Below are 20,497 nucleotides of genomic sequence, written 5' to 3'. Positions count from 1 at the left end.
CTCCCTCAACATCCCCCAGGTCCACTCTGCACAGCTCCCTCAACATCCCCCAGGTCCACTCTGCACAGCTCCTCAACATCCCCCAGGTCCACTCTGCACAGCTCCCTCAACATCCCCCAGGTCCACTCTGCACAGCTCCCTCAACATCCCCCAGGTCCAGCTCCCCAACATCCCCCAGGCTCCTCCCTCAACATCCCCCAGGTCCACTCTGCACAGCTCCCCTCAACATCCCCCAGGTCCACTCTGCACAGCTCCCCTCAACATCCCCCAGGTCCACTCTGCACAGCTCCCTCAACATCCCCCAGGTCCACTCTGCACAGCTCCCCATCCCCCAGGTCCACTCTGCACATCCCCCAGGTCCACTCTGCACAGCTCCCTCAACATCCCCCAGGTCCACTCTGCACAGCTCCCTCAACATCCCCCAGGTCCACTCTGCACAGCTCCCTCAACATCCCCCAGGTCCACTCTGCACAGCTCCCTCAACATCCCCAGGTCCACTCTGCACAGCTCCCTCAACATCCCCCAGGTCCACTCTGCACAGCTCCCTCAACATCCCCAGGTCCACTCTGCACAGCTCCCTCAACATCCCCCAGGTCCACTCTGCACAGCTCCCTCAACATCCCCCAGGTCCACTCTGCACAGCTCCTCAACATCCCCCAGGTCCACTCTGCACAGCTCCCTCAACATCCCCCAGGTCCAACATCAACCCCCAGGTCCACTCTGCACAGCTCCCTCAACATCCCCCAGGTCCACTCTGCACAGCTCCCTCAACATCCCCCAGGTCCACTCTGCACAGCTCCCTCAACATCCCCCAGGTCCACTCTGCACAGCTCCCTCAACATCCCCCAGGTCCACTCTGCACAGCTCCCTCAACATCCCCCAGGTCCACTCTCCATCCCCCAGGTCCACTCTGCACAGCTCCCTCAACATCCCCCAGGTCCACTCTGCACAGCTCCCTCAACATCCCCAGGTCCACTCTGCACAGCTCCCTCAACATCCCCCAGGTCCACTCTGCACAGCTCCCTCAACATCCCCCAGGTCCACTCTGCACAGCTCCCCAGGTCCAACATCATCCCCCAGGTCCACTCTGCACAGCTCCCTCAACATCCCCAGGTCCACTCTGCACAGCTCCTCAACATCCCCCAGGTCCACTCTGCACAGCTCCCTCAACATCCCCCAGGTCCACTCTGCACAGCTCCCTCAACATCCCCCAGGTCCACTCTGCACAGCTCCCTCAACATCCCCCAGGTCCACTCTGCACAGCTCCCTCAACATCCCCCAGGTCCACTCTGCACAGCTCCCTCAACATCCCCCAGGTCCACTCTGCACAGCTCCCTCAACATCCCCCAGGTCCACTCTGCACAGCTCCCTCAACATCCCCCAGGTCCACTCTGCACAGCTCAACATCCCCCAACATCCCCCAGGTCCACTCTGCACAGCTCCCTCAACATCCCCCAGGTCCACTCTGCACAGCTCCCTCAACATCCCCCAGGTCCACTCTGCACAGCTCCCTCAACATCCCCCAGGTCCACTCTGCACAGCTCCCTCAACATCCCCCAGGTCCACTCTGCACAGCTCCCTCAACATCCCCCAGGTCCACTCTGCACAGCTCCCTCAACATCCCCCAGGTCCACTCTGCACAGCTCCCTCAACATCCCCAGGTCCACTCTGCACAGCTCCTCAACATCCCCAGGTCCACTCTGCACAGCTCCCATCCCCAGGTCCACATCCCCCAGGTCCACTCTGCACAGCTCCTCAACATCCCCCAGGTCCACTCTGCACAGCTCCCTCAACATCCCCCAGGTCCACTCTGCACAGCTCCCTCAACATCCCCCAGGTCCACTCTGCACAGCTCCCTCAACATCCCCCAGGTCCACAGCTCCCTCAACATCCCCCAGGTCCACTCTGCACAGCTCCCTCAACATCCCCAGGTCCACTCTGCACAGCTCCCTCAACATCCCCCAGGTCCACTCTGCACAGCTCCCTCAACATCCCCCAGGTCCACTCTGCACAGCTCCCTCAACATCCCCAGGTCCACTCTGCACAGCTCCTCAACATCCCCAGGTCCACATCCCCAACATCCCCCAGGTCCACTCTGCACAGCTCCCTCAACATCCCCCAGGTCCACTCTGCACAGCTCCCTCAACATCCCCAGGTCCACTCTGCACAGCTCCCTCAACATCCCCCAGGTCCACTCTGCACAGCTCCCTCAACATCCCCCAGGTCCACTCTGCACAGCTCCCTCAACATCCCCCAGGTCCACTCTGCACAGCTCCCTCAACATCCCCAGGTCCACTCTGCACAGCTCCCTCAACATCCCCCAGGTCCACTCTGCACAGCTCCCTCAACATCCCCCAGGTCCACTCTGCACAGCTCCCTCAACATCCCCCAGGTCCACTCTGCACAGCTCCCTCAACATCCCCCAGGTCCACTCTGCACAGCTCCCCCAACATCCCCCAGGTCCACTCTGCACAGCTCCTCAACATCCCCCAGGTCCACTCTGCACAGCTCCTCAACATCCCCAGGTCCACTCTGCACAGCTCCCTCAACATCCCCCAGGTCCACTCTGCACAGCTCCCTCAACATCCCCCAGGTCCACTCTGCACAGCTCCCTCAACATCCCCCAGGTCCACTCTGCACAGCTCCCTCAACATCCCCCAGGTCCACTCTGCACAGCTCCCTCAACATCCCCCAGGTCCACTCTGCACAGCTCCCTCAACATCCCCCAGGTCCACTCTGCACAGCTCCCTCAACATCCCCCAGGTCCACTCTGCACAGCTCCCCCAACATCCCCAGGTCCACTCTGCACAGCTCCTCAACATCCCCCAGGTCCACTCTGCACAGCTCCCTCAACATCCCCCAGGTCCACTCTGCACAGCTCCCTCAACATCCCCAGGTCCAGCACAGCTCCCAACATCCCCCAGGTCCACTCTGCACAGCTCCCTCAACATCCCCCAGGTCCACTCTGCACAGCTCCCTCAACATCCCCCAGGTCCACTCTGCACAGCTCCTCAACATCCCCCAGGTCCACTCTGCTCCCTCAACATCCCCCAGGTCCACTCTGCACAGCTCCCTCAACATCCCCCAGGTCCACTCTGCACAGCTCCCTCAACATCCCCCAGGTCCACTCTGCACAGCTCCCTCAACATCCCCCAGGTCCACTCTGCACAGCTCCCTCAACATCCCCCAGGTCCACTCTGCACAGCTCCCTCAACATCCCCCAGGTCCACTCTGCACAGCTCCCTCAACATCCCCCAGGTCCACTCTGCACAGCTCCCTCAACATCCCCAGGTCCACTCTGCACAGCTCCCTCAACATCCCCAGGTCCACTCTGCACAGCTCCTCAACATCCCCAGGTCCACTCTGCACAGCTCCCCAACATCCCCAGGTCCACTCTGCACAGCTCCCTCAACATCCCCCAACATCCCCAGGTCCACTCTGCACAGCTCCCCAACATCCCCCAGGTCCCCTGCACAGCTCCCTCAACATCCCCCAGGTCCACTCTGCACAGCTCCCTCAACATCCCCCAGGTCCACAGCTCCCTCAACATCCCCTGCACAGCTCCCCCAACATCCCCCAGGTCCACTCTGCACAGCTCCCCCAACATCCCCCAGGTCCACTCTGCACAGCTCCCTCAACATCCCCCAGGTCCACTCTGCACAGCTCCCTCAACATCCCCCAGGTCCACTCTGCACAGCTCCCCTCAACATCCCCAGGTCCATCTGCCCCAGGTCCACTCTGCACAGCTCCCCCAACATCCCCCAGGTCCACTCTGCACAGCTCCCTCAACATCCCCCAGGTCCACTCTCAACATCCCCCAGCTGCACCTCAACATCCCCCAGGTCCACTCTGCACAGCTCCCTCAACATCCCCCAGGTCCACTCTGCACAGCTCCCTCAACATCCCCCAGGTCCACTCTGCACAGCTCCCTCAACATCCCCCAGGTCCACTCTGCACAGCTCCCCAACATCCCCCAGGTCCACTCTGCACAGCTCCCTCAACATCCCCCAGGTCCACTCTGCACAGCTCCTCAACATCCCCCAGGTCCACTCTGCACAGCTCCCTCAACATCCCCCAGGTCCACTCTGCACAGCTCCCTCAACATCCCCCAGGTCCACTCTGCACAGCTCCTCAACATCCCTCAGATCCGCTCTGCACAGCTCCCTCAACATCCCCCAGGTCCCTCTGATCCCTCAACATCCCCCAGATCCACTCTGCACAGCTCCCTCAACATCCCCCAGGTCCACTCTGCACAGCTCCCTCAACATCCCCCAGATCCACTCTGTACGAGGCTGAGATATTCCCCCAGATCCACTCTGTACGAGGCTGAGATATTCCCCCAGATCCACTCTGTACGAGGCTGAGATATCCCCCAGATCCACTCTGTACGAAGCTGAGACATTCCCCCAGATCCACTCTGTACGAGGCTGAGATATCCCCCAGATCCACTCTGTATGAGGCGAGAGGTGCTCCCTGCCTCTCTCTCCGCCAAATCTCTCTCAAGCCTCTCCCTCTCATTTAAGGCCTCTGTTTGTATTGAGTAATTTTTCGTACAACTAAATCTGCTTAATCTGCTGAGTGGAGTACAGTCCCCCCCCCCCCACCCCACCCCTGTGTCGTCTCGAAAATGAAATGGCACTTTCCCTGGGAACTGCAGGAATCCTTCCATTGATCTGATATGAGCTGCTCGTGTTGTGAAACGGCCGGAGGGGACCTGCGAGGTGTGGCGCCCAAGCGGAGGTGGTTAGATAATCGGCCGATCAGTCTTGGTAAGACAAGCTGGCCATGACGTTTGCTGTCTATTGAGGAGGAGCCAATGACTTGTTAGTTATGGAGCGTCTGTTAACCCTGTAGTAGAAGACAATTACACGACACCTTACATAAATAGGAGTTGACGTTTTTTTTATGCACATTTGTTCCATATGATATTTGCTTTACCAAATTATTATTATTTTTTTCATAGGGTATGCTGCACCTTTTGTTAGAGCTATAGAATTAAGTTTATTTTCATGAAATATTAAAGTTCGATGTTATGAACGTTAATCCCATGGGATTAGTATGGATCATGTGTCCTTTGAACGTCTTGACAACAACACAATGTTGACGCACTACTGTACCATCGAGAGAGCCAATGTGAAGACAATTATGAGGCAATGGAATGTATCTTCCGACCTAGAGGAGGGGAAATGTAAAGGGGGTGTGGTCATCAGCACCATCATTCCGTTTGTGACCTCTCTCTCTGTCTGTGTCTATGTGTGTCTCTCTCTCTTTCTCTCTCTCTCTGTCTGTCTGTCTATGTGTGTGTGGAGTTATGAACATTTTGAAGTTAGTGTTGATGGGTCTTGGAGGGTAATGTAATCACCAGAGAGAGAGAGTAGAGGGGAGGGGGGGTGAGTGGCACAATCTGCATGCACTTACTCCTGGCAGAGAATCCAGGCGTCCCTAAGCCTTGGACCGTGGGGCGGTGGAAAACGATCTGTAAATGTCAGGCACATGTGTTTGAAGCTAGAGCTGTGTTTCAGCCCCGGCCGCAACGAGGGAAAAGCTCTCCGACGTCAAATGGTCTCATCCAGTGTTTTATGACAATCACGGCGGTAATAGCCCAGAAATGCCAGTCAAAAAGCGGTGCGTGGGGAACCAGGGCCTACTGGCCTGTCTGTTGCGTGTTTCTGATTATTTGAGATGGGGGTCTGTGCTGTGTCACGTCAAATTAGCAGAAACTGACAGCTCGTCTGTGGGCCGTAGTAGTGTGGCCAACAGGCCGGTGCGTTGTGTGTTCCGATGTTAGGCTTCGGGATAGTTCAACACACGGGTCCAGAGCGGGAGAGTCCTTGACCTCTTGACCTTTTGGTGTCAGTCGGAGCTGAGGGTTGTGCCTTCTCTTGTCCGAGGGGTGTTGGGATGACCTCTGGGTGACCTTGGTTAAACCACACTGGGCTGTGTCTCTATATTCCCCTATGTAGTACAGGAACCCTATCGGTTTGGTGAATTTGGGACGCACCCTTCTTCTACTGCCCTAAGAGACCTCCCTCCTTGCCACAGAACTTACAACATACCTTTACATACACAGGCCCAATTCTATAGCCTACAAAAAGGTCACGTATTTTATATATATTTTAAATATAAACGCAATATGCAACCATTTTTACTGAGTTACAGTTCATATAAGGAAATCAGTCAATTGAAATAAATAAATTAGGCCCTAATCTATGGGTTTCGCTTGAATGGGCGGGCACAGCCATGGGTGGGCCTGGGAGGACATAGGCCCACCCACTAGGGAGCCAGGCCCAGCCAACTTTATTACAGACAGAAATACTCCTCAGCCCCCCCCCCCCCCCCCAGACACGATCCCGCAGGTGAAGAAGCCGGATGTGGAGGTTCTGGGTTGGCGTGGTTACATGTGGTCTACAGTTGGGAGACTGGTTGGACAGACTGCCAAATTCTCTAAAACAATGTTGGAGGCAGTTTATGGTAGAGAAATTAACATTAAATTCTCTGGCAACAGCTCTGGTGGACATTCCTGTAGTCAGCATGCCAATTCCACGCTCCCTCAAAACATGAGACACCTGTGGCGTTGTGTTGTGTGACAAAACTGCATATTTTAGAGCGGCCTTTTATTGCCCCCAGCACAAGGTGCACCTGTGTAATGATCATGCTTCTTGATATGCTCCACCTGTCAGGTGGATGGATTATCTTGGCAAGGAACACATACTCACTAACAGGGATGTAAACAAATTTGTGCACAATTTTAGATAAATGTCCAGAGTTTTTTATTTCAGCTCATGAAACATGGGACCAACATTTTACATGTTGCATTTATATTTTTGGCCAGTGAATGTCATTGAAAGGAACACTAGACTTAGTTAAGAAATAATGAACATTATCACGGTTGACTGTTACCTACTGTATACTTGTCAGTCACTAGTCTGGGAAAACCCGACCATAGGCAACAGTGACTAGGCAACAGTGACTAGGCAACACAGTGACTAAGATCTGGTTTCAATGATGGACTCGTTTGGCATAGAGGAACTACAGTTCGTCACTGTCTACGTCGATGAGGGAGAAAACAATTCTAGAGAGTCTCCCAACAAATCATGAGGCAGACATGCCAAAAACGTTGCGATTCGAAACCAAACTTTGCAGGACAAAACTTTGCAGTGAAGGTAGCTGATGCAAACACGAGCCATCTGTGAAATGCACTCTGTAAACAACATCAACTCCGTCTTGATAGCTACTATTTAGTATTTAATTCAAGCGGGTGCCAAAAGAGTCCGTCATTGAAACCCGACCCCTAGTCACTGTTGCCTAGTCACTGTTGCCTAGGGTCGGGTTTTGTGACTGACTAGTCAGTCAGTCACAGGGTGCAGATTAGTTCTGGTTAGCACAGGGAGGGAAATGTTTAGACAACACCTGACCTGGCAGCCTATTTAATAATCTCCATTATTGCCAATGAGAGTTGACAAAAAGCAGACTGACTGCAAACCTAAATTGGTGCCAAGGGGTCAAGTTGCAGGAATATGCCAATTACTTAAATTGATCAGGAGATGGTTTCCTTGATAACCAATTTGATCAAGTTCGCCGATCGTGTTACATCATGCCCGGGGAGAAAAAGGAGGTCTCCAAATTGGTTACAACACACTAAAGACTAAACGTGACTTCCTCTCTCTCTGATTCTGCTTAGTCGGATGCCTCCCAAATGGCACCCTATTCCCTATATAGTGCACTACTTTAGACCAGAGCCCTATGGCCCCCTATTCCCTATATAGTACACTACTTTAGACCAGAGCCCTATGGCCCCGTATTCCCTATATAGTGCACTACTTTAGACCAGGGCCATATTCCCTATATAGTACACTACTTTTGACCAGGGTCCCTAAGAAATAGGGTGTCATTTGAGATACACCTGTCATGTCAGTAGGTGGGTGGAGCTACAGATCTGGCTGCCGAGATGGCCTGTAAACAATGGCGTTTCAGTTTATGTAATTAACTGAGGAGGAAGTATTTAGGGGCTTAATTGAGATTGCAGTGGGAAATTGCTCTGAAATGGCTCTGCCTGATTTATTCACAGTGGGAACACAGTGCGGAGCGAGGGATTGCACCCTTCTTTGTAGATTAGAAAAACTATAATCACTCCCTTCATGCATGACTCTGATTGGAGTGCACACATGCCACCAGAAATATGGAGAGAGAGAGAGACACAGAGAGAGAGACACAGAGAGACACAGAGAGAGAGAGAGAGAGAGAGAGAGACACACAGAGAGAGAGAGAGAGAGAGACACAGAGAGAGAGAGAGACACACAGAGAGAGAGAGAGAGAGACACACAGAGAGAGAGAGAGAGACACAGAGAGACAGAGAGAGAGAGACACACACAGAGAGACACAGAGAGACAGAGAGAGAGAGAGAGACACACACAGAGAGAGAGAGAGAGACACAGAGAGAGAGAGAGACACAGAGAGAGAGAGAGAGACAGAGAGAGAGAGAGACAGAGACAGAGAGAGAGACACACACAGAGAGAGAGAGAGACACAGAGAGGGACACAGAGAGAGAGAGAGACACAGAGAGAGACACAGAGAGAGAGAGAGACAGAGAGAGAGACACAGAGAGAGAGACAGAGAGAGAGACACACACAGAGAGAGAGAGAGAGACAGAGAGGGACACAGAGAGAGAGAGAGAGGGACACAGAGAGAGAGAGAGTGTGTGTGTGGGGTGGGGTTCTTCCTGAATTTCAGAAAGCATGAGGCCAGCAGCTTCCTGACTCTGTTTTCTCCTGGTTCCCTCACCTAGGCCTTTGGCTTCATGTCCCGAGTGGCTTTGCAAGCAGAGAAGATGAATCACCATCCAGAGTGGTTCAACGTTTATAACAAGGTATAGTGACACTCTGCTGTTGCCTTATTTTGAAGAGTTGAACTGCTGAATACGTATTTTATATTAGCTATGGTTTGATATCCTTAACACAAACTGGCATTTGCTAGAGTTGAATTTGCCACGTGAAACAATTGTTAGACTACAGGGAGGGCTTTCTTATGTTTCAGGGGCCATCGTACACAAGTCAAACTGATGAGCAAGGGGGGCGAAAGCAGTAGCTTTCAACAGTAATTCAGACATTTTCTTGAGGAAAATCTCTGCTAATAAGTGTATTTTCCCCCTCGTGTAGAAATAAGTCACAGTTGATATGACAAAAACGGTGCCCCTGAAAATCTCTCGGCATTAAAGCTTTAGCCACTGAGTCACTGTGTGGCAGACCAACTGCGCTGAGAAGAATTCAACATTAATCCTCTCTTTATTAAAGTGTCTACAGGTTTTTGGGCCACAATACTTTCCACTGTGCTCTGAAAAAAAGAAAAGGAAAAACACATGATATTTTTTTTACCTTTATTTAAGAACAAATTCTTATTTTCAATGACGGCCTAGGAACAGTGGGGTTAACTGCCTGTTCAGGGGCAGAACGACAGATTTGTACCTTGTCAGCTCCGGGGTTTGAACTTGCAACCTTGCGGTTACTAGTCCAACGCTCTAACCACTAGGCTACCCTGACTTGGATGCGTCGTCTGATATGGATGTGTAGGTTATTATTTCAACATTTTATTTAACGAGGCAAGTCGGCTAAAAACAAATTCTTATTTACAATGACGGCCTGACACCGGCCAAACCCTAACCAGGACGATGCTAAGCCCTATAAGACTCCCGGTCACAGCCCGGGATCGAACCAGGGTCTGTAGTGACAGTACCTTAGACCACTACGCCACTGTGATATGGATGTGTTGTAACTATGATCTTGTTTAGAGGAACATTTAGTTGTTTTGTTTTCATATGTCATATGAACAGCAGGGTAGCCTAGTGGTCAGAGCGTTGGACTAGTAACCGCAAGGTTGCAAGTTCAAACCCCCGAGCTGACAAGGTACAAATCTGTCGTTCTGCCCCTGAACAGGCAGTTAACCCACTGTTCCTAGGCCGTCATTGAAAATAAGAATTTGTTCTTAACTGACTTGCCTAGTTAAATAAAAGGTCAAATAAAATATTCTTCGTACTTTGTTTTTTTCCACTCTCTCTCGTTTTCAGGTCCAGATAACGCTAACTACGCATGACTGTGGAGGATTGTCCAAACGGGATATCAAGATGGCCAAGTTTATTGACAAAGTGACCTTGTCCATGTAGATGTTCCTCCTGTATATGTCACACGATTGTTGTACAACTTTCTATTTCAAATAAAAATGTATTCATTATAAGGTGTAGGCCTAATCATTTTTATGAAATGCACATTAATGATGTAATTCTATTTTACAGTTGGAATGAATCATTAAATAGAGCACTGCCCCAGGCCAGGGGTTCTCAAAGTGGGGTCCGAGGACCACTGCAGGTCCCTGGAGGTTCTGCTGCCAGTTCCAAAAATATTTGTATTGCTTGACTTTTTAATAAAATAAAAAAATGAATGTTACTACCAGATTAAATTACTTTTGGCCAAGCAAATCCCTGTAATAAGTTGGTGTGTGTGTAATACAATGTAATATTGTTAATGTACTGAACCCTAGGCGTCATGGGCCTGGGAAGCTGACAGGGATATTGGCATCCACAGTACTCCACCAATTATACAATGTTTGACTCGACTATTCCACTTAAAGTATTATTATTATTATTTTTTTTTTTACATTAAATGCACTGCAAGTTACGATTTAAAACTGCAAAGTGTTCTCTCTGCCTCATGGATAAATGTGTAGAATTGCAGGATATTCACTTTAACCCATTTAAATCTCATCGGTTGTACTTTACTGGCTCTAGAGAAGTTTAAAAGTGTACATTATCAACATAAGTAATATATTATGCTTTTTTTTAAGTGTCTAGTATGATTCCGATAAATTTTTTATATGATTTCTGTATAATCACAATCCTAAATCTCCAAGGTGCACTTTTAACAGATTCATTTGGTACCAGAAATCTGTATCAATTAAAAACAAAATATTTGTAAGTATAATGTTTTAAAGGGTTTAGTTTACATATGTGCCTTAATTTTCAATACATTTAATCCATGATGCTCATGGTACAGTGCCTTCAGAAAGCATTCATACCCCTTGTAGCTACAGTGCCTTCAGAAAGCATTCATACCCCTTGTAGCTACAGTGCCTTCAGAAAGCATTCATACCCCTTGTAGCTACAGAGCCTTCAGAAAGCATTCATACCCCTTGTAGCTACAGAGCCTTCAGAAAGCATTCATACCCCTTGTAGCTACAGAGCCTTCAGAAAGCATTCATACCCCTTGTAGCTACAGAGCCTTCAGAAAGCATTCATACCCCTTGTAGCTACAGAGCCTTCAGAAAGCATGCATACCCCTTGTAGCTACAGAGCCCTCAGAAAGCATTCATACCCCTTGTAGCTACAGAGCCTTCAGAAAGCATTCATACCCCTTGACTTATTCCCCATTTTTGTTGTCACAGCCTGAATTCAAAACCCCATAATGACAAAGTCAAATTTATTGAAAATGAATTTCATAAGTTAATTTACACCGCCTGAGTCAATACTTAGAATCACTTTGGGCAACAATTAGAGCTCTGAGTCTTTCTGGGTAGGTCTCTAAGAGCTTTGCACACTTTGATTGTACAATTACTTGCAAATTATTCTCTTTTTGTACTCTTCCAAATCTGCCCAAGTTGGTTGTTTATCATTGCTAGACAGCCGTTTTCAAGTCTTGACAAAGATTTTCAAAGCCAATTTAGTTCACAACTGTAACTAGGCCACTCAGGAACATTCAATGTACTCTTGGTAAGCAACTGCAGTTATATATTTGGCTTTTTAGTTTTTGTTTATTTTAGAATAACACATATGGAATCATGTAGTAGCCAAAAAAAGTGTTAAACAAATCAAAATATATTTTATATTTATGATTCTTCAAAGTAGCCACCCTTTGCCTTGATGACAGCTTTGCACACTCTTGGTATTCTCTCAACCAGTTTCATGAGGTAGTCACCTGGAATGCATTTCAATTAATAAGTGTGCCTTGTTAAAAGTTCATTTGTGGAATTTCTTTCCTTCTTAATGCATTATGAGCCAATCAGTTGTGTTGTGACAAGGTAGGGGTGGTATATAGCCCTATTTGGTAAAAGATCAAGTCCATATTACTGCAAAAACAGCTTAAATAAGCAAAAATAAACTACAGTCCATCATTACTTTAAGACATGAAGGTCAGTCAATCCAGAAAATTTCAAGAACTTTTAAGGTTTCTTCAAGTGCAGTCGCAAAAACCATCAAGCACTATGATGAAACTGGCTCTCATGAGGACCGCCACAGGAAAGGAAGACCCAGAGTTATTTCTGCTGCAGAGGATAAGTTCATTAGAGTTACCAGCCTCAGAAATTACAGCCCAAATAAACGCTTCACAGAGTTCACGTAGCAGACACATCACAACATCAACTGTTCAGAGGAGACTGTGTGAATCAGTCCTTCATGGTCGAATTGCTGCAAAGAAACCAGTGGAAATCGGTCCTTTGGTCTGATGAGTCCAAATTTGAGATTTTTGGTTCCAACCGCCGTGTCTTTGTGAGAAACAGAGTAAGGGAACGGATGATCTCTGCATGTGTAGTTCCCACCGTGAAGCATGGAGGAGGAGGTTGGATGGTGTGGGGGTGCTTTGCTGGTGACACTGTCAGGATTTATTTAGAATTCAAGGCACACATAACCAGCATGGACACCACAGCACTCTGCAGCGATACGCCATCCCATCTGGTTTGCGCTTAGTGGGACTATCATTTGTTTTTCCAACAGGACAATGACCCAACACACCTCCAGGCTGTGTAAGTGCTATTTGAAACAATGTACAATTCACGAAACATCCATTGAATTATTCAAATAATTGTGTCGCTGAGGCCGATATTTTTTAAAAATATATTCATCCAATGTTTGACATATTTCTGGTTGACGTGATGACATCGTCGCTGCTTGTGCCGCTCCCTGTGCATACTGAGTGCTAGTGCGCATGTGATGTTGGTTCATATAAACCGGATGCAACCTGGATATAGGTGGCCCATGAATCGGTGGAAGCGAACAAGGTGCAAATTACAGGGGAACCAGGGGGGGTTCAGCTCCCCTGAATGAGACGTTATCTCCCCTAAATGGAACAAAAGTCTAATTTGGGGGTGGGCGTCTCCAAATAATGCTAATTTAACCATTATCCTATTTGTTTAAAATGTAGTGGTAAATAAGAAAATAAAAGCTTCCAAATTAAACGAACACCCCCCACCTCTCTGTCATGGTTTAAACCATTTAGTTCTATGTGGGGGGCTGTCCACTCAGTAGTTCTGAATTTCGCTCCCAGCTAGGCTCCTTTAACGGAGAGATTTTCCTTCGTACTTCCTCATTTTTGCCAGTTGTTTTCCATGCGTCTTTGATGAAAATAACCTTTGTTCCAATGCATTAGATTTATATATTGATTAATCATTGTTCATTTTTGTCGGTCAGCTGTTTACGGCTCTCATTGTTGTTCTCCGTACCGTCTGTGGCCAGAAGTACTCAACCAATTATTTAGCTTTATTTTCTATCAATATTTGTTTTCTTTCCTGGATCAGCTGATGATGATGAACAATATCACTAGATAACTAGCCTACAGCTAGACACCAATATTACTAGACAACTAGTGTACAGCTAGACACCAATATCACTAGACAACTAGCCTACAGCTAGACACCAATATCACTAGACAACTAGCCTACAGCTAGACACCAATATCACTAGATAACTAGCCTACAGCTAGACACCAATATCACTAGACAACTAGCCTACAGCTAGACACCAATATCACTAGATAACTAGCCTACAGCTAGACACCAATATCACTAGATAACTAGTCTACAGCTAGACACCAATATCACTAGACAACTAGCCTACAGCTACAACCAATATCACTAGATAACTAGCCTACAGCTAGACACCAATATCACTAGACAACTAGCCTACAGCTAAACACCAATATCACTAGACAACTAGCCTACAGCTAGACACCAATATCACTAGACAACTAGCCTACAGCTAGACACCAATATCACTAGATAACTAGCCTACAGCTAGACACCAATATCACTAGATAACTAGTCTACAGCTAGACACCAATATCACTAGACAACTAGCCTACAGCTAGAACCAATATCACTAGATAACTAGCCTACAGCTAGACACCAATATCACTAGACAACTAGCCTACAGCTAAACACCAATATCACTAGACAACTAGCCTACAGCCAGACACCAATATCACTAGACAACTAGCCTACAGCTAAACACCAATATCACTAGACAACTAGCCTACAGCTAGACACCAATATTACTAGACAACTAGCCTACAGCTAGACACCAATATTACTAGACAACTAGTGTACAGCTAGACACCAATATTAATAGACAACTAGCCTACAGCTAGACACCAATATCACTAGACAACTAGCCTACAGCTAGACACCAATATCACTAGACAACTAGCCTACAGCTAGACACCAATATCACTAGACAACTAGCCTACAGCTAGACACCAATATCACTAGATAACTAGCCTACAGCTAGACACCAATATCACTAGACAACTAGCCTACAGCTAGACACCAATATCACTAGATAACTAGCCTACAGCTAGACACCAATATCACTAGATAACTAGTCTACAGCTAGACACCAATATCACTAGACAACTAGCCTACAGCTAGACACCAATATCACTAGATAACTAGCCTACAGCTAGACACCAATATCACTCGACAACTAGCCTACAGCTAAACACCAATATCACTAGACAACTAGCCTACAGCTAGACACCAATATTACTAGACAACTAGCCTACAGCTAGACACCAATATTACTAGACAACTAGTGTACAGCTAGACACCAATATTACTAGACAACTAGCCTACAGCTAGACACCAATATCACTAGACAACTAGCCTACAGCTAGACACCAATATCACTAGACAACTAGTGTACAGCTAGACACCAATATCACTAGACAACTAGTGTACAGCTAGACACCAATATTACTAGACAACTAGCCTACAGCTAGACACCAATATCACTAGACAACTAGTGTACAGCTAGACACCAATATCACTAGATAACTAGCCTACAGCTAGACACCAATATCACTAGACAACTAGCCTACAGCTAGACACTAATATCACTAGACAACTAGTGTACAGCTAGACACCAATATCACTAGATAACTAGCCTACAGCTAAACACCAATATCACTAGACAACTAGCCTACAGCTAGACACTAATATCACTAGATAACTAGCCTACAGCTAAACACCAATATCACTAGATAACTAGCCTACAGCTAAACACCAATATCACTAGATAACTAGCCTACAGCTAGACACTAATATCACTAGATAACTAGCCTACAGCTAAACACCAATATCACTAGATAACTAGCCTACAGCTAAACACCAATATCACTAGATAACTAGTGTACAGCTAGACACCAATATCACTAGACAACTAGCCTACAGCTAAACACCAATATCACTAGACAACTAGCCTACAGCTAGACACCAATATCACTAGATAACTAGCCTACAGCTAAACACCAATATCACTAGACAACTAGCCTACAGCTAAACACCAATATCACTAGACAACTAGCCTACAGCTAGACACTAATATCACTAGACAACTAGCCTACAGCTAGACACCAATATCACTAGACAACTAGTGTACAGCTAGACACCAATATCACTAGATAACTAGCCTACAGCTAGACACTAATATCACTAGACAACTAGCCTACAGCTAGACACCAATATCACTAGATAACTAGCCTACAGCTAGACACCAATATTAATAGACAACTAGCCTACAGCTAGACACCAATATCACTAGACAACTAGCCTACAGCTAGACACCAATATCACTAGATAACTAGCCTACAGCTAAACACCAATATCACTAGATAACTAGCCTACAGCTAAACACCAATATCACTAGATAACTAGCCTACAGCTAAACACCAATATCACTAGATAACTAGCCTACAGCTAAACACCAATATCACTAGATAACTAGCCTACAGCTAAACACCAATATCACTAGATAACTAGCCTACAGCTAAACACCAATATCACTAGATAACTAGTGTACAGCTAGACACCAATATCACTAGACAACTAGCCTACAGCTAAACACCAATATCACTAGACAACTAGCCTACAGCTAGACACCAATATCACTAGATAACTAGCCTACAGCTAAACACCAATATCACTAGACAACTAGCCTACAGCTAAACACCAATATCACTAGACAACTAGCCTACAGCTAGACACTAATATCACTAGACAACTAGCCTACAGCTAGACACCAATATCACTAGACAACTAGTGTACAGCTAAACACCAATATCACTAGACAACTAGCCTACAGCTAGACACTAATATCACTAGACAACTAGCCTACAGCTAGACACCAATATCACTAGACAACTAGTGTACAGCTAGACACCAATATCACTAGATAACTAGCCTACAGCTAGACACTAATATCACTAGACAACTAGCCTACAGCTAGACACCAATATCACTAGATAACTAGCCTACAGCTAGACACCAATATTAATAGACAACTAGCCTACAGCTAGACACCAATATCACTAGACAACTAGCCTACAGCTAGACACCAATATCACTAGATAACTAGCCTACAGCTAAACACCAATATCACTAGATAACTAGCCTACAGCTAAACACCAATATCACTAGATAACTAGCCTACAGCTAAACACCAATATCACTAGATAACTAGCCTACAGCTAAACACCAATATCACTAGATAACTAGCCTACAGCTAAACACCAATATCACTAGATAACTAGCCTACAGCTAAACACCAATATCACTAGATAACTAGTGTACAGCTAGACACCAATATCACTAGACAACTAGCCTACAGCTAAACACCAATATCACTAGACAACTAGCCTACAGCTAGACACCAATATCACTAGATAACTAGCCTACAGCTAAACACCAATATCACTAGACAACTAGCCTACAGCTAAACACCAATATCACTAGACAACTAGCCTACAGCTAGACACTAATATCACTAGACAACTAGCCTACAGCTAGACACCAATATCACTAGACAACTAGTGTACAGCTAGACACCAATATCACTAGATAACTAGCCTACAGCTAGACACCAATATCACTAGACAACTAGTGTACAGCTAGACACCAATATCACTAGACAACTAGCCTACAGCTAAACACCAATATCACTAGACAACTAGCCTACAGCTAGACACCAATATCACTAGACAACTAGCCTACAGCTAGACACCAATGCACATTCAATCCATCCAACAAGTAGGCTATATGTTAATGACAGTAGGCCTATAAGGTGATTCTTTCTGTTAGAGGTTAACGTTAGGGTTAGGGTTAGAAGGGTTAGGGTTAGGGTTAGAAGGGTTAGGGTTAGGGTTAGAGGTTAACGTTAGGGTTAGGGTTAGAAGGGTTAGGGTTAGAAGGGTTAGGGTTAGGGTTAGAAGGGTTAGGGTTAGGGTTAGAAGGGTTAGGGTTAGGGTTAGAAGGGTTAGGGTTAGAAGGGTTAGGGTTAGAGGTTAACGTTAGGGTTAGAAGGGTTAACGTTAGGGTTAGAAGCATTTGATTTTGCAATGGCATAGGCCTACATTATTTTGGATTTTTGTTCCCATGACAACTGTTTTCACGGCAAAACATATTGAAATGTTACTAGGCATAGCTACACCTTTACAGTGCAGTTCTCCAGAGATCTCCAAGATCCATGATTTCTACAGGGTTTTAAGTTCAATCTTCTAATTGAATTGTTAAATGCTAATAATTACAAATAACACTGTCATAAATGTCATTAATGTATGCAAAGAAAGGTAGTGTTTTATGTCACATGATCTGTGTAGACTCTAATCATTAACTCATGAATTATGGTGTAAAACATGTTTTGATTCAACTCACGTATTAAAATTGAATGTAGGCTGCCTGTTCTGCATGTGTCCAGGTGTGTAAAATTGCCTCGGTTGAGAGGCTAGACTACTGGCAGTGGTGTAGGGGACGTTTTCCTACCTTTAAAAAAAATACAATAAATAAAAACAAACCGACCCAAACAAAACTGGATAGGCACAGACCTAAAAACAAAAGTACAGACCTAAAAACAAAAGCACAGACCTAAAAACAAAACCACAGACCTAAAAACAAAAGCACAGACCTAAAAACAAAAGCACAGTAATTTGATAGTTTCCTATAAGTAGCATTATTTATTTTTACCGCGACCGGCAATCAGAGATTATCTTGATCTACCACTACATCACGTGCTACCAGTCGACCTATTTGATGTTCATGGTAATACGCATTGTAGCCTAGTCTAGTAAATTGACCCGTGCTTTAGGGTGACCATCCCACTTTTCCTCTAGGGTGACCATCCCACTTTTCCTCTAGGGTGACCATCCCACTTTTCCTCTAGGGTGACCATCCCACTTTTCCTCTAGGGTGACCATCCCACTTTTCCTCTAGGGTGACCATCCCACTTTTCCTCTAGGGTGACCATCCCACTTTTCCTCTAGGTGACCATCCCACTTTTCCTTTAGGGTGACCATCCCACTTTTCCTTTAGGGTGACCATCCCACTTTTCCTCTAGGGTGACCATCCCACTTTTCCTCTAGGGTGACCATCCCACTTTTCCTCTAGGGTGACCATTCCACTTTTCCTCTAGGGTGACCATCCCACTTTTCCTCTAGGGTGACCATCCCACTTTTCCTCTAGGGTGACCATCCCACTTTTCCTCTAGGGTGACCATCCCACTTTTCCTCTAGGGTGACCATCCCACTTTTCCTCTAGGGTGACCCTCCCACTTTTCCTCTAGGGTGACCATCCCACTTTTCCTCTAGGGTGACCATCCCACTTTTCCTCTAGGGTGACCATCCCACTTTTCCTCTAGGGGACCATCCCACTTTTGACTCTAGGGTGACCATCCCACTTTTCCTCTAGGGTGACCATCCCACTTTTCCTCTAGGGTGACCATCCCACTTTTCCTCTAGGGTGACCATCCCACTTTTCCTCTAGGGTGACCATCCCACTTTTCCTTTAGGGTGACCATCCCACTTTTCCTCTAGGGTGACCATCCCACTTTTCCTCTAGGGTGACCATCCCACTTTTCCTCTAGGGTGACCATCCCACTTTTCCTCTAGGTGACCATCCACTTTTCCTCTAGGGTGACCATCCCACTTTTCCTCTAGGGTGACCATCCCACTTTTCCTCTAGGGTGACCATCCCACTTTTCCTCTAGGGTGACCATCCCACTTTTCCTCTAGGGTGACCATCCCACTTTTCCTCTAGGGTGACCATCCCACTTTTCCTCTAGGGTGACCATCCCACTTTTCCTCTAGGTGACCATCCCACTTTTCCTCTAGGGTGACCATCCCACTTTCCTCTAGGGTGACCATCCCACTTTTCCTCTAGGTGACCATCCCACTTTTCCTCTAGGGTGGGTGACCATCCCACTTTTCCTCTAGGGTGACCATCCCACTTTTCCTCTAGGGTGACCATCCCACTTTTCCTCTAGGGTGACCATCCCACTTTTCCTCTAGGGTGACCATCCCACTTTTCCTCTAGGGTGACCATCCCACTTTTCCTCTAGGGTGACCATCCCACTTTTCCTCTAGGGTGACCATCCCACTTTTCCTCTAGGGTGACCATCCCACTTTTCCTCTAGGTGACCATCCCACTTTTTCCTCTAGGTGACCATCCCACTTTTCCTCTAGGGTGACCATCCCACTTTTCCTCTAGGGTGACCATCCCACTTTTCCTCTAGGTGACCATCCCACTTTTCCTCTAGGGTGACCATCCCACTTTTCCTCTAGGGTGACCATCCCACTTTTCCTCTAGGGTGACCATCCCACTTTTCCTCTAGGGTGACCATCCCACTTTTCCTCTAGGGTGACCATCCCACTTTTCCTCTAGGGTGACCATCCCACTTTTCCTCTAGGGTGACCATCCCACTTTTCCTCTAGGGTGACCATCCCACTTTTCCTCTAGGGTGACCATTCCACTTTTCCTCTAGGGTGACCATCCCACTTTTCCTCTAGGGTGACCATCCCACTTTTCCTCTAGGGTGACCATCCCACTTTTCCTCTAGGGTGACCATCCCACTTTTCCTCTAGGGTGACTATCCCACTTTTCCTCTAGGGTGACCATCCCACTTTTCCTCTAGGGTGACCATCCCACTTTTCCTCTAGGGTGACCATCCCACTTTTCCTCTAGGGTGACCATCCCACTTTTCCTCTAGGGTGACCATCCCACTTTTCCTCGTACAGTTTCAGCCACATTTCAGGTATCTTGACTTTTCAGGGAACAAAATAAAAAATTTGTCGGCAAGACGCGTCAATTTTTGTAGGCCTAATCAATGTAGACCTAATCAATATAGACATAATCAATGGCAATCGCTGAATGTCATTAGGCACACCTTTGTGTGTTTTGTAACAGAAGTCTATTTCCA

At 46.9% G+C, this 20,497-nt stretch overlaps 1 protein-coding gene across 1 annotated transcript in view; it reads left to right on the top strand.

Moving 5' to 3' along the window:
- Positions 1 to 10,227, top strand: part of LOC115136251 (pterin-4-alpha-carbinolamine dehydratase 2-like) — an 18,563-nt gene extending 8,336 nt beyond the window's left edge. The window contains exons 3-4 of the mRNA XM_029671848.2: positions 8,786 to 8,866; positions 10,061 to 10,227. Of these exons, the coding sequence (XP_029527708.1) occupies positions 8,786 to 8,866; positions 10,061 to 10,156 (177 nt within the window). The 3' untranslated portion in view covers positions 10,157 to 10,227. The remainder of the gene's footprint in view (positions 1 to 8,785; positions 8,867 to 10,060) is intronic.
- Positions 10,228 to 20,497: the final 10,270 nt, after the last annotated feature.

Source organism: Oncorhynchus nerka, linkage group LG10, assembly GCF_034236695.1.
Source record: "Oncorhynchus nerka isolate Pitt River linkage group LG10, Oner_Uvic_2.0, whole genome shotgun sequence".
NCBI lineage: Eukaryota > Metazoa > Chordata > Actinopteri > Salmoniformes > Salmonidae > Oncorhynchus > Oncorhynchus nerka.
This window is presented reverse-complemented; position numbering and strand designations above follow the sequence as displayed.